General features: G+C 44.8%; 1 protein-coding gene across 3 annotated transcripts in view; it reads left to right on the top strand.

Annotated features, from left to right (window-relative positions):
- IL31RA (interleukin 31 receptor A) overlaps positions 1-12,165 on the top strand; it is a 60,533-nt gene extending 48,368 nt beyond the window's left edge. For all 3 annotated transcript variants that reach the window (XM_084833265.1, XM_084833263.1, XM_084833264.1), the window contains exons 13-16: positions 2,014-2,154; positions 3,374-3,467; positions 4,786-4,849; positions 9,433-12,165. In XM_084833265.1, the coding sequence (XP_084689391.1) occupies positions 2,014-2,154; positions 3,374-3,467; positions 4,786-4,849; positions 9,433-9,939 (806 nt within the window). In that variant the 3' untranslated portion in view covers positions 9,940-12,165. The remainder of the gene's footprint in view (positions 1-2,013; positions 2,155-3,373; positions 3,468-4,785; positions 4,850-9,432) is intronic.
- Positions 12,166-13,731: the final 1,566 nt, after the last annotated feature.

Raw genomic sequence — 13,731 nt, forward strand, 5'->3', positions numbered from 1 at the left:
AGTATGCCTCATCATGTAATCAAATAGGAGGTTAGTTGTTTGACTTCCTTGAAAGAAAAGGAGACCCACACTTTCGCCTTTTCTCTTAATAGCTGGCAAAAATCATATCACAGTTGTGCTGGGGAAGCCGTCTGAATAACTAGCAAGTACACCATTTGTGACAGATGGCATGGAAGGTGGGCAGGTTAGTGCCCACTGGGGCTGGCGGGGTGGACAGTAGGGCAGCTGACAGTAGCCAAGGAGTTGCAGTAGGGGTAGTAGGGGCAGCCTTGCGTTGCCCAGGAAAGGGAAACTGAGGCCCACCAGCTGTGTTAAGGGGGGTAGAAAGGGAAACATAAAATCACAGATGATGAATACAAATAGCAGGATTTTTGCTGTTTGTACTGGTTGAGAATGCTGGACTGGAGGTCTTTTTTAAATCTCGTACTCTGACAAAAGGGCCGCGGTGGCTTAGTGGTTAAGATGCTGAACTGCAGACTGGAAGGTCGGCAGGTCAGCAGTTCGAGACCCGAGTGCTGCGTGACGGAGTGAGCTCCCATCTTCAGTCCCAGCTCCTGCCAACCTAGCAGTTCGAAAGCAAGACATTGCAAGTAGATAAATAGGTACCGCTTCGGCAGGAAAGGTAACAGCGTTCCGTGCACCTTGGTGTTCAGTCATGCCGGCCACATGACCACAGAAGTGTCTTCTGACAGCGCTGGCTCTTCGGCTTAGAAACGGGGATGAGCACCGCACCCTAGAGTCGGACACGACTGGTTGGGGACACCTTTACCTTTTTTTACTCTGACAAAAAATGTCAGTTTCTCAATTGGAGATATAGATACACACACACACACACACATACACAATGCCCTCTAACAGCCAACTCAGGAGTGCCAATGGGCTTGGAAGCTAAACAGGACACCAGAAAACAAGGCAGTGGTTTTTGCATGTCGGGGGGAATATCTACACATGCAGAAATGTGTTTATTAATTTGAAGGCAGAGAAAAACACAGGGAGCTGGAAGCTTCCAGATTTGCAGAATGTTGTTGGCAGTTAACATCTAGAAAAAGATGGGGAAGGGTCTAAAGAAAGCAGAAGACATTCAGACTGTGTGAGTCCAGCAGCATGGCTGAGAGCAGTTGGGATGGTGTTGGTAAAAAAAGAAGAAATGAAAATGGAAGGCAGTCCTAGGAAGAGGGAATTGGCCTGTTCAAGCAGTTTATACCAAGTATAAACCCCAAGGGGAGCTGACTAGGATTGGGGGATGTGAGCTATGAGATTAAATTCCCCCCCTCTATTATAAAGGAATGGTTCAGAAGGAAATGAAAAGAAGCACCTTTCCCACTTCCCAGAACTATGCCCCCTGCTATATAGCTATAAAATGCTTGGGGCTGCGGATGCCAGTCCTCTAGATAACAAGGAGGGGGAGGCCTGGGGAAGGAAAGAAAGTGTCCTTTATCCCTTCCCCACAGCTGAAACTACCCCCCCCCCAACAGCCACCAGTTTGGATGGCTTTAAAAGGAGGTTAGACAAATGCCTGGAGAATACTATCAATGGCTACTAGTTCTGATCGCTATATGGTACCTCCAGTATCAGAGGCAGTGTGCCTATGTACACCAGTTGCTGGAGGGCATGGGCGGGAGGGTGCTGTTGCACTTATGTTCTGATTGTGGGTTTCCCATGGGCAGCTGGTTGGTCAGTGTGCGAACAGAATGCTGGACTAGATGGACCCTTGGTTTGATTCCATATGGCTCTTCTTATGTTCTTAAACCAATCTAGAACTGTACTGCAAAGTTATTCTAGCCTGTCTGCAGCTCCTCTGGGGGTGGGGGAGATTCACTGAAACTTGTGTTGCGCTCACCTCCAACTTTATTTTGCTCTAACTTTCCACGCTGTCATATGCAGCACTGCTGCCCTCTGTTGAGCAGTAGCATCTCAGCTGTCCTTGTAGTCACTGTGAACTTGTTTCCTATTGCATGGCGCTTGAAATGCTGGATTAGATTACCATTTAACCCTACATTTGTGTCTTATTAGGCGAAACGGTGAATGCCAGTGCTGTACAATACCAGCTTAAGTCCTTGCAACCTAACACCAACTACACAGCTTGGGTTATGGCAAGCACCATCGTTGGCGGAAGAAATGGATCAGTGGCCATCTTCTTCACCAGAACACTTAGTATGTTACTCAGCTCAAATAGCTTTTCTCTTTATAGGTCATCTTTTCATGTGTGTTTTCTTTACTTTTTTAAAGCATTGATACCTGGTTCTTTAGCCGGAAGGGGTTTCTGAGCAGTGTGCAGATCAAGTAAAAAAAAACACAAGACAGTCCCTTTGTGGTGTCATTACTCAGCCTCCCCATTTCAGGTAGAATTTGCTGATCCAGAGGCTCTAAATAGAGAAGACATTTTATTTTATATTGTTTTCTTCCTTCTCCCCACATGCCTCCCAAAGTATTCTGACTCATCTCCTCTCATTTTGTTTCCTCTTCTCTCCTTTCACACTTAACTTTTACCCTACCCCAATTGCCAGTCTATTTCATCCCTCCCTCCTTCTGCTTTTATATTCACTTCCTCCTATAATAGCTTTTACCTCTTACCCCTTTCCTCTTTATTACCAATTTTGAGTCATCGTCATCATCATCATCTTAACCTTGCTCTCTAATTAACTCCAAGTGCCGCATGTGCCTATGCAGTGTACACCATGTGGCCGTGGCACAGGGTGGTCAAGCAAAGGGGCACTGGGAAGTGCTGAGACCCACCTGAAAGTGGGTGAGACCCACTGTTTGAGAAACACTGCTATAGTTGTCAGTCTCATTTGGATGCTTATGTAGATATACGGACTGCCTATATTAATGTATATGTTTAAGATATGAGTGCTGAATTTGTACTAATGTTGTTGTGAACTGACATTTCTCTTTCGTTTGTTTGTTTTTTCCTGTGATATTTGCAACAAAAATGCTAAAAATATTCTAAAAAGGCAAACTACAAAAGGGATGAGAAGGAAAACAAAAGAACTCAAACACTATTTCTGGATTTTATACAGTTCTTATAATGACCAGCTGTAATGCAGCTTGCAGTTGTTAGTCTTCTTATCATGACCAGCTGAAACAGGTCTAAGAAAGGAGGAGCCAGAAATGGCTGGTCTCTCAGCTAAGCTGATGGAGTGGCCCTGCTTCCTCTCTCTCCCTCTGCTGCAGCCTGATGGAATGGCTGCTGGGTGACAGTTGGCACCTTTGGCTGCAATCCTAACTGCAATTCCACCTGATTGAGTCTCGTTGATTTCAGTGCAATTTACTCACAAGTGTGCATGAATTATCATTGAGGCCTGTTAATCTAAAATATTTGGATTTTGACATTTTTTTAAGTTTTTTTTTCCTCTTCTTCCTCCTCTTCTAGGTGTGGTAGAAATTGTTCTTATATGTGTTGCTGTTGGAATGTTCATGCTGTGCCTATTAACTGCGGGAATGTTTTGGGCTCTGAAAAGACAAACGTGAGTAAACAATTTTTAAAATGAAAATGCAGCATCCCTATTATATGGAAGCATAGTTTTAAAAAATCTTCTTGCTTGTTATGGCTGCAATCCTGTACCTATGTTCTGGCTGCTACAAATGTTGGCCTGTGTGTTTATCTGATCAGATAAACTCACATCCTATCCATTTCCATGTAACTTGAATCTTCATCTTTATTTAAACACAGCTAAACAGTAAACAACCAATAAATGCAAGATCAATACTTAGCTGTAGAAGGAGGATGTATGGCAGCCGAAATGAAAGAAATGTGTGGATGAGGCGGATGGATGAGGTGTGTGATGAGGAATGGATGAGGTGAAAAAACAATGCAAGGCCAGGACTTCAAGCTATAACCTTGAACAGTAACAGAGAATCAGGCCAGAGAGAAGGTTCTTCCTAAACTGAGAAAGAGCCGGTACAGACCGGGTAAGAAGTTATTCTAGGAACAATTAATCAATGTATGACAACAAGGTCTGTTCAGTTGCCAACAGATTCATATAGGGCACTAAAGCAGTTACAAATGCGGAACCTACAGGGCAACATAACAAATAACAATGTCCAGTTGGGGCAGAACAACCTACTTACCTAGAAGTAAGCCCCATTAAACTCAGTGGGACTTACATTTGAGTAGACATGTATAGGATTGCACTGTAAGCTGTTATACAATTATGTACCTGAGAAATGAACTGTTAGAATGGTACAGTAGAGGTCCTTACTGACCTGAGAATTCTTATGGCCAAATTATGACAAGGTACACATATTTTTAAAATATGTCCTGAAGAATGGAGAGAAAGGGACTTGTCTTAACTTAACGACTTAAAGTCAAATACCTGTCTTATGACGCAGTCCTATGGGTTGCCCCCTGGGTATTCCTAAGCCCCCCAACTCGGAGGCCTACGAATATCCTGTGCAGAGAGGGAGGCACCTTGTACCTTCCACACTGCATTTTAGGTAGGTGGGCGATTTTGCCTGTCTAGTGGAGGCTTCGAGGAGGGAAGGAGGCTGAGGCAGTGACAGGAAAAGGCATAAGACATAAGGCCTCCTCCTCCGTGCCCCCAGGAATGCCTCCTTCCCCCCATCTCCACGCTTCATTTACTGAGCGCGGAGAGGTAGCCAGCATGGTTCTCTCCATGGCGGCTAGGAAGGGGAAGGGAGCACAATTTCCTGGTTCCGAGCTTGGAGCCCTGTCTCTGAGCATGGAGCCAGGAAACTGAAAAATCCTGTGTCCCCCAGGCGCTGTATAGGAGACATAGGATTGCTCCCTCCATGGGCTAAATATTTTTGTTTTTGTTTCGACAGACTAAAAAGAATTTGGTGGCCTGAAATACCACATCCTGTAATAAGAAGTTCTCCTGAGATATCGGTAAGAACTAATTTTTGCTGAGCAGGTAACCCTGTCAGAAAACATGCATTTAAAAATAGATGCAGATAACTATCAGCGTCTGTCCCCTTCATGGATCACTGCCTTGTTGTGGTGAATGGGCTTGCGTAACTCGGTGAAGCCATAAGCTATGCCGTGCAGGGCCACCCAAGACGGACAGGTCATGGCGGAGAGTTCTGACAAAATGTGGCCCACTGAAGAAGGAAATGGCAAAATGGCAACCTCCAGTATCCTTGCCAAGAAAACCCCATGGAACGTATCACAAGGCTAAAAGATATGATGCCGGAAGATGAGCCCCCCGGGTCGGAAGGTGTCCAATATACTACTGGGGAAAAGCAGAGGGTATTTCCAAGTAGCGCCAGAAAGAGTGAAGCGGCTGGACCAAAGCCGAAAGGACACTCAGCTGTAGATGTGTCTGGTGGTGAAAAGAAAATCCGATGCTGTAAAGAAAAATATTGTTTAGAAACCTGGAATGTAAGATCAATGAATCAAGGTAAGCTGGAGGTGGTCAAACATGAGATGGCAAGACTGAACATCGACATCTTGGGAATCAGCGAACTAAAATAGATAAGCATGGGCGAATTTAATTCAGGTGACCATTACTACTGTGGGCAAGACACCCTTAGAAGAAATGGAGTAGCACTCATAGTCAACAAAAGGGTGGGAAAAGCAGTACTGGGGTACAATCTCAAAAACGACAGAATGATCTCAGTACGAATCCAAGGCAAACCATTCAACATCACAGTAATTCAAGTCTATGCCCCAACCACTGAGGCCAAAGAAGCTGAGGTTGATCGGTTCTATGAAGACCTACGACACCTTCTAGAACTAACACCAACAAAAGATGTCCTCTTCATCATAGGGGATTGGAATGCTAAAGTAGGAAGTCAAGAAATCACCGGGATAACAGGCAAGCATGGCCTTGGTGTACAAAATGAAGCAGGACAAAGGCTAATAGAGTTTTGCCAAGAGAACACGCTGATCATAGCAAACACTCTTTTCCAACAGCACAAGAGGTGACTCTACACATGGACATCACTAGATGGTCAATATCGAAATCAGATTAATTATGTCCTTTACAGCCAAAGATGGAGAAGCTCTATACAGTCAGTAAAAACAAGACCTGGAGCTGACTGTGGCTCAGATCACGAGCTTCTTGTTGCAAAATTTCGGCTTAAATTGAAGAACGTAGGGAAAACCACTAAACCATTCAGGTATGACCTAAATCATATCCCTTATGAATATACAGTGGAGGTGAGGAAGAGATTTAAGGGATTAGACCTGATAGACAGAGTGCCTGAGGAACTATGGACAGAGGTCCGTAACATTGTTCAGGAGGCAGCAACGAAATCCATCCCAAAGAAAAAGAAATGCAAGAAAGCCAAGTGGCTGTCTGATGAGGCTTTACAAGTAGCTGAGGAAAGAAGGGAAGTGAAAAGCAAGGGAGAAAGGGGAAGATATATCCAACGGAATGCAGAGTTCCAGAGAATAGCAAGGAGAGACAAGAAGGCCTTCTTAAATGAACAATGCAAAGAAATCGAGGAAAACAACAGAATGGGAAAGACTAGAGATCTCTTCAAGAAAACTGGAGATCTCAAGGGAACGTTTTGTGCAAAGACGGGCATGATAAAGGACAAAGAAGGCAGGGACCGAACAGAAGCAGCTGAGATTAAGAAGAGGTGGAAAGAATACACAGAAGAACTATACAGGAAAGATCTTAATGTCCTGATAGCCATGATAGTGCGGTCACTGAACTTGAGCCGGACATCCTCGAGACTGAAGTCAAGTGGGCCTTAGGAAGCATTAACAACAAAGCTAGCAGAGATGACAGTATTCCAGCTGAGCTATTTAAAATCCTAAAAGATGATGCTGTTAAAGTGCTGCACTCAATATGCCAACAGATTTGGAACATTCAAAAGTGGCCACAAGACTGGAAAAGGTCAGTTTACATTCCAATTCCAAAGAAGGGCAACGCCAAAGAGTGTTCAAACTACCGTACAGTTGCGTTCATTTCACATGCTGACAAGGCTGTATATTGTCGCCCTGCTTATTTAATTTATATGCAGAGTACATCATGAGAAACGCCAGGTTGGATGAATCACAGGTTGGAATTAAGATTGCTGGGAGAATTACCAACAACCTCAGATACGCAGACGATACCACCCTAATGGCAGAAAGCGAAGAGGATCTAAAGAGCCTCTTGTTGAAGGTGAAAGTGGAGAGTGCAAAAGCTGGTTTGAAACTCAACATTAAAAAAACGAAGATCATGGCATCTGGCCCCATCACTTCCTGGCATATAGAAGGGGAAGAAATGGAAGCAGTGACAGATGTTATTTTCTTGGGCTCCAAGATCACCGCAGATGGTGACTGTAGCCATGAAATTAAAAGATACTCCTTGGGAGGAAAGCTATGGCAAACCTAGACAGCATAGCAGAGACATCACCTTGCCGACAAAGGTTTGTATAATCAAAGCTATGGTTTTCCCAGTAGCAACGTATGGCTGTGAGAGCTGGACTATAAGGAAGGCTGAGCGCTGAAGAATTGATGCTTTCGAACTGTGGTGCTGGAGAAGACGCTTACGAGTCCCCTGGACTGCAAGGAGGTCAAATCAGTCCATCCTAAAGGAAATCAACCCTGCCTGCTCATTGGAAGGACAGATACTGAAGCTGAAGCTCAAATATTTTGGCCACTGAATGCGAAAAGTCACTGGAAAACACCCCGATGCTGGGAAAGATTGAAGGCAAAAGGAGAAGGGAACGGCAGAGGATGAGATGGCTAGATAGCATCACCGATGCAATGAATATGGACTTGAGCACGCTCCGGGAAAGAGCGGAGGACAGGAAGGCCTGGCATGCTATGGTCCATGGGGTCACGAAGAGTCGGACACAACTGCACGACTGAACAACAACAATCAGCGTCTGTGCTTGGCCAGAGTTTTTCTTGGTTACAATACAGCCGTGCTGCCTGATTCCCCCTGTGGGCTAAGGCTGTGTGACAGCACTGCATTTCCCTTTGCTTCCCTCTTTCCATCTGTTCTGCCTCAGAAGCAAAAATGTCACTGCTGTTGAGAGAAACTGTCAAGAAGTGAAAGAACCTTTGAGATCTTGTGTAGCATCAGTGGCTAAGTCAACCAGGAGCTCTGAACCAGGAGACCCCTGGTTCAAATCTTTCCAGAGCTGCCATTGTCTGGAAGCTGCAACAGGCCTCTGGTCGGCCCTTGGTCTGCCTTGCTGCTGCCGTCATCTGCCTTCCCTCTCTCTCTGGGTAGCAGCCAGTGGGATTGGGCCCACCTGGAAGGAGGGTCTGCACTGTACTGCATCTCCACCTCTTATGCTGGAAGCTTCTCCCCTCCCTCTTATTCTCACTATGCTTCCCCCTGCAACGGCTTCCCTCTGATTTGTGGAGTGAGGGAGGAACTGCTGCTCTTGGCCAACACGGCCAGGATGCTCGCTTGCTTAGGCGGTTGACTGGCGATGTCAGAAGGCAGGTGGCAGCAGTGGCTGCTAGAGCTTGTTGGCAACGTTTGCTTGCTTGCCTGGCTGAAAAGCCATGATGGCTGTTAGGAGTAGCTGCTGCTGCCTGAAAGGAGAGGGCAAATAAGCAGATGAGCAGCTCTTCCTCCTAGCACGGTTGTCATTTGCCCAGGTGGGTGACGTTGACAGTGGAATTGGGCTGCTTCCTTCCCTCCCTCGTCTACATCATGCTTGGTTGCTCCTCCTCCTCCTCTCCCTCTTCACCTAAACTGTCACTCACCTGCCCTCTCCCCCTGCCAGTAGTGACACTACTCTTTGTAGCAGCCATTGTTGGCTGCTGACCTGCAAAGGCAAGTGAGAGCCACTGCCCGTTAGCCTACGTGCCTGATGGGGAGGAAGGAAAAGGAGAAGAGCTGTTTCCAGTGGCAAGCAGTCCTTCCACGGGGTGGGTGGGTGGGGGACACAAGCCACACTCCGCCCCTCAGCCCCATATTATAGAGGAGGGGCTGAGGTTGCCTGTGGCTTTTCCCACCCCCTTCCTTAAAGGATGGTTTTAAAGTTTACTAGGATAATGCATGTGAAGTGCTTTGAACACTCAGAAGTGTGTTATTGAAATGCAGTCATTGTTCACCTTTTTCTGACTGTGGTCCATGGAGTACAGTGGTGGCCTTTGGCCTCCAATAGATGGGACATATTGAGAGCCATCTGGCAGGATCTGCTTCTCTTAGAATTAAGGTCAGAACAGACTTGTGAATGAGATCAGAACTTTTGCTGATTTGTTTGCTTAGTGTTGACCACTAATGATCAGGGACTGCATTCATCTTATGAAAGCATAATTCAAAGAAAGTGATGTGAGTGTAACAGACAGTTAAAGATCCAGATTTCCTTATCTGGAGGCTCACTGGCAGTTTTGTACACCTGTGGCTCCAAAAGAGAAGCAATCATTAGGAAATTTTACACTTTCATATTAATACAGGGTTTAGAAACTTACTGAACTGAAATGACAAATGTTAGTTTTTCGTGGGTGAAAACCTAAGGAGCGTATTTGCTTGCTATATAGAATCTACAGTTTCCGTTTTTCTCCCCCAACAGGAAGCAATATTGAGCAAATCGTCCTCTGGGAATGACACATTCATCAGTATTTTGGATGTAGGTGTTTGTAGTGAGGATCAGGACGACCTGCAATTGCTGAATCAGGAGAACTGCTTCAAACAGACAAATGGTCCTGCAAAAGATATGGTTGGCAGCCATGATATTTTGTGCAATGGAGAAGACGAAGCTATAAAATCTGTTCTACAGACATCCTCTCTAGGGGATGATTTCAGGAGTCAAACACTTCCAGCTCTAAAAGTGGATTTCAGATATTATGAAAATGAGGAAGTTCAAGACCAGTCAAATCTGAATGAGAAAACTGAATTCAACCCATATTTGAAAAATTCAGTCCATACAAGGGTGTTCCTAGTGTGTGAGAACTCAGACCAAAGTACAGAAGGAACTAAAACCCAACCTGTTCCTTTGGCCTCTTGCTTGCCAAAGCACACAGAACAACCTTATCTGGCATTGGACAAATTTGAACTCTTCTCAAACATTAATAAATAGCAGGGTACTTAAAATGTTCCTGTTCAGAGTAATTTAATTTCAAGAAGTATGCTACTCCCATAGACCAAATGTCTGTTCCAAAGTGAGCCTAGCTGCTTCTTCATTCAAGTCTAACTGTGACTATACACATCATTTCAACTGCTGTCAAGCCTTTGATGGGTTCTCTGCTATGTTTTACTGTTAGCTGAAACAAAATAGTATAATTTGCAGTACTTTGGCTGGGGATAATGGGACAGGGCAGGGCATCATGAGTGGGGCCCTGCCCCTTGACATCATCTGAACCATGGGGGAAAGGCAATCCAGCTCCTGGGCCAAATATGCTTCCCCACTCATGGATAAAACACTACTGTAGGTTGGCCCATGGATTAGGTGGAAGATAATGTCAAAACACGTATTGTAAATGAAAAGTTAAATGGAATTCATTATGAAGGAAATGAATTACATGGCTTTCTAAAGTAAAAGGAAAAATCCTTTGAAACTAGAAAAAACTAGAAAAGAATATTTATTTTACTTAAAACATTTCTGTACTGCCCTTTATCACAAGAAATGCCAGAGCAGTATATACAATATAAACGACACTGTATTTTAAAATGCAAGGTTGCTTAGGTAAAAAGCTGCCCAAACTGCCTGCCATGGTATTTTGTCATGGTTGTTTCAAGTGATTTCAGAATAGAGTCAGACACATTACCTGGGCTACTTGTAGACAGGGACTGGAAAAAGAATTAACTGCTTTCCTCTTGAACTCATCCTTTGAGATCTCCTGTTTGACTGTCCTGCATCCCTTCTCTGATTTTGAAGACTCATCATGAGTGGCGGGAAGGACTCTTTAGCAAATCAAAACATTGGGAATCTGGCCAAATCATAGAATAATAGGTAAATGTTTTCAAACCTCTATGTAAGCAAAAGGAACTTGGTTCTTTGCTTATATACATGATAGCGAACCAACATTTTTGGGCCACCTGCAGCTACTGGCTGGTTTTTAGGACACACTGTTGAATGTGGAGGTGAAGTAAGCTTTCCAGAAAGAAAGTGGATGAGAGGAAATTATCTAGGCTTCAAAAGATCTAGATGAGGTGAGAAATATGATAGAGACCCCAAGAGGATAATGAGGGGCTGGTCTTATAGCACAAAAGGTCTCTACATCTTGTAAAAAACAACCATGGAACCTATAGGAGACTCATGCATGCCAGTTACAGCATGTAGATCAAGCATGTGCCGCACTACAGGTAATAAGAGCTCTCAGCATGGACTATCTCATTTCTGTATGTTGTATAAAGCTTAGTGTATTGTTGATGGCGGATGTACTGAATGTGATAGTAGCTATTGATTTGGTGAAACCAGATAGTTGTGATAATCACCCATGAAGTTCAGAGACCATAAAGGTATTTTAAAATTACAGTCTTTGAGCTTACCCACATATCTACAAAAACAACAGATCCTAAAGTCAGGGGGACAGGCCTTGAACATCCCATCACCATCCCCAAACAGGTGATCACCAATGCCAAAGCTGATCACATCAACCTCTTTCAGAGGTTCTGCACAATGACACCTGATCAGTTGAGATGGTAGCATGGATACAGGCCTGGCTGCTAGATACAGTCATTCTACAAGGAAAACCAAATGCCCTTTTATCCACAGGCAGAGCTTTTTCGTGCGTCTAGCCATGGTTTTGGGGAGGGGGGAGGGAAGGGGCCCAGAGACCCGATAGGAAGCTGTGTACAGCGGCTTCTGCAGTCTCCTCCCCTTCTTGCCCCCAGGGCTGCCCCCTTTCCCCCTCTCCACGCTTTGTTTATGAGTGCAGAGACTGCAGCAGTGCAGAAAGAACCGCACTGGCTATGAGGGGGTGGGCAGGCGGTGGGGGGGAGAGTGTGGTCGAATAACCTCGGTTTCCAGAAAACAAAAAATCCTGTGGCTGTCTAGACAGTGTCTAGAGGCCGTAGGATTGCTCTCCCCATGGGTCAAGTCCCCATATACCAACCAAAAGAGAATAATAGTAATCTACACCACAGATTTGGTTTCAGAACATGGTAAATATTGGGCAGTACTTTGTATATTCAAATGCTATATTCATATACAAAATACACAACTATTTAGATATGCATGAATAAGATCAGTAGTTTGAAAAATTTGTAAATACTGAGTAGTGGATCAACTGTTGCCGGTTGTTGCGTTATCCTAATCTGAACCTCTCTGCTGGAAAGAAATGTTATTAAAGCATTAAGTAGTCTGCCAAAATACTAGATTGTGTTTTATTCTAGAGTTGCAAGAGAAGCATGCTCATACCTTTTCAACATTGAGCCACAAGAAGCTGGGCTGTGCATTTGGATGTCAAAGGTGATTAAAATCTTCTTAAGAGAAGGGGTGGTCTCTCCACTAGCTTAAAGGAAGCGGTGGTGATGCCGCTATTGAAGAAACCTAGCTAAGATCCACTGGTTTCTGATAATTACTACCCACTGTTAAATATACCATTTGGGGATAAGATATTGGAGTATGTGAAGGCTTTTCAAGTCCAGGTAGTGTTGGATGCTACTGATTATTTGGATCCATTCCAACCCAGGTTCGGGTCTGGCTTTGGGATGGAAACAGCCTTGGTCACACTGATGTGGGAGGAAGGAGTGCAACCCTGTTAGTTCTGCTGAACCTCTCAAGCAGCCTTTGATATCATCAGCTAAGGTATTCTTCTAGACTGTTTAGGTGGGTTGGCCATAGGAGGCACATTGTTATCGTGGTACTAGTCCTTCCTCAATGAACTATCTCAGAAGGTGGTACTAGGGGACTTCAGCTCTGCCCCATAGCCATTAGCTTATGGGGTGCTGCAGGGTTCCATTTTGTCCCCTATGCTTTTCAACATCTACATGAAACTATTGGGGGAAATCATTTGAAGGTTTGGGCTGAATTGCCATCAGTATGTGGATGACACTCTGTTCTCTTGCTTATTTCCATCTAATAATCCTAGGGAGGCTGTTGAATGCCTGAGGACAAATAAGCTAAGATTTAATCTAGAAAAGATGGAAACCAACCAAACTCGATAGAGGAATACATCTGGTCTTAGATGGGTTGCAGTCCCCTGAAGTGCCACGTGGACAGTTTGGGTGTGCTTCTGTACTCTGCACTAAGTGGGGAAGCTCAGGTGGCAGCAGTGGCCAGGAGTACTTTGTTGTTGTTGTTTATTCGGTCAGTCGCTTCCGACTCTTCGTGACTTCATGGACCAGCCCATGCCAGAGCTTCCTGTTGGCTGTCACCACCCCCAGCTCCCCCAAGGTCGAGTCCTCTGTTCCTCCCCAGTAGCATTTTGACCATCTTCCGACCTGGGAGTCCCATCTTCCGATAGTATACCGACATATCTCTGGTTGTACTGATCCATTTAGTTTTCATGGCAAGAATACTGGAACTAACAGCTTAAGCTGGTATACCAGCTGTGACCCTATCTGGAGAGGGAGAACGTCCCTCGGTTATTTCATTTTCTGGTGAAATCCAGGGTGGACTACTATATTGCACTCTATGTGGGGCTGCCTTTAAAGATGGATCAGAAACTTCGGCTGGTGCAGAATGCCACTCTCTTGATATTGATAAAAGCTGGGCAGTCTGCTCATGTGACACCAACACTGTTCCAGTTGCACTGACTGCCAGTGCATATCAGAGCCCAACTTGAAGTGCTATTTTTAACCTTTCATGCCTTCAGAGGTTTGGTCCAAGCTACTTGAAGGACCAGCTGCTCCCATACAAGCCTGCCCCTACTCTGAGGTCAGTAGCAGAGGCCCTTCTCACCTGCCCATGGCCAAGGGTGGTTAT

The sequence above is a fragment of the Heloderma suspectum genome, chromosome 2, assembly GCF_057233095.1.
Source record: "Heloderma suspectum isolate Gila_16-S chromosome 2, 16-S_ref, whole genome shotgun sequence".
Lineage (NCBI taxonomy): Eukaryota > Metazoa > Chordata > Lepidosauria > Squamata > Helodermatidae > Heloderma > Heloderma suspectum.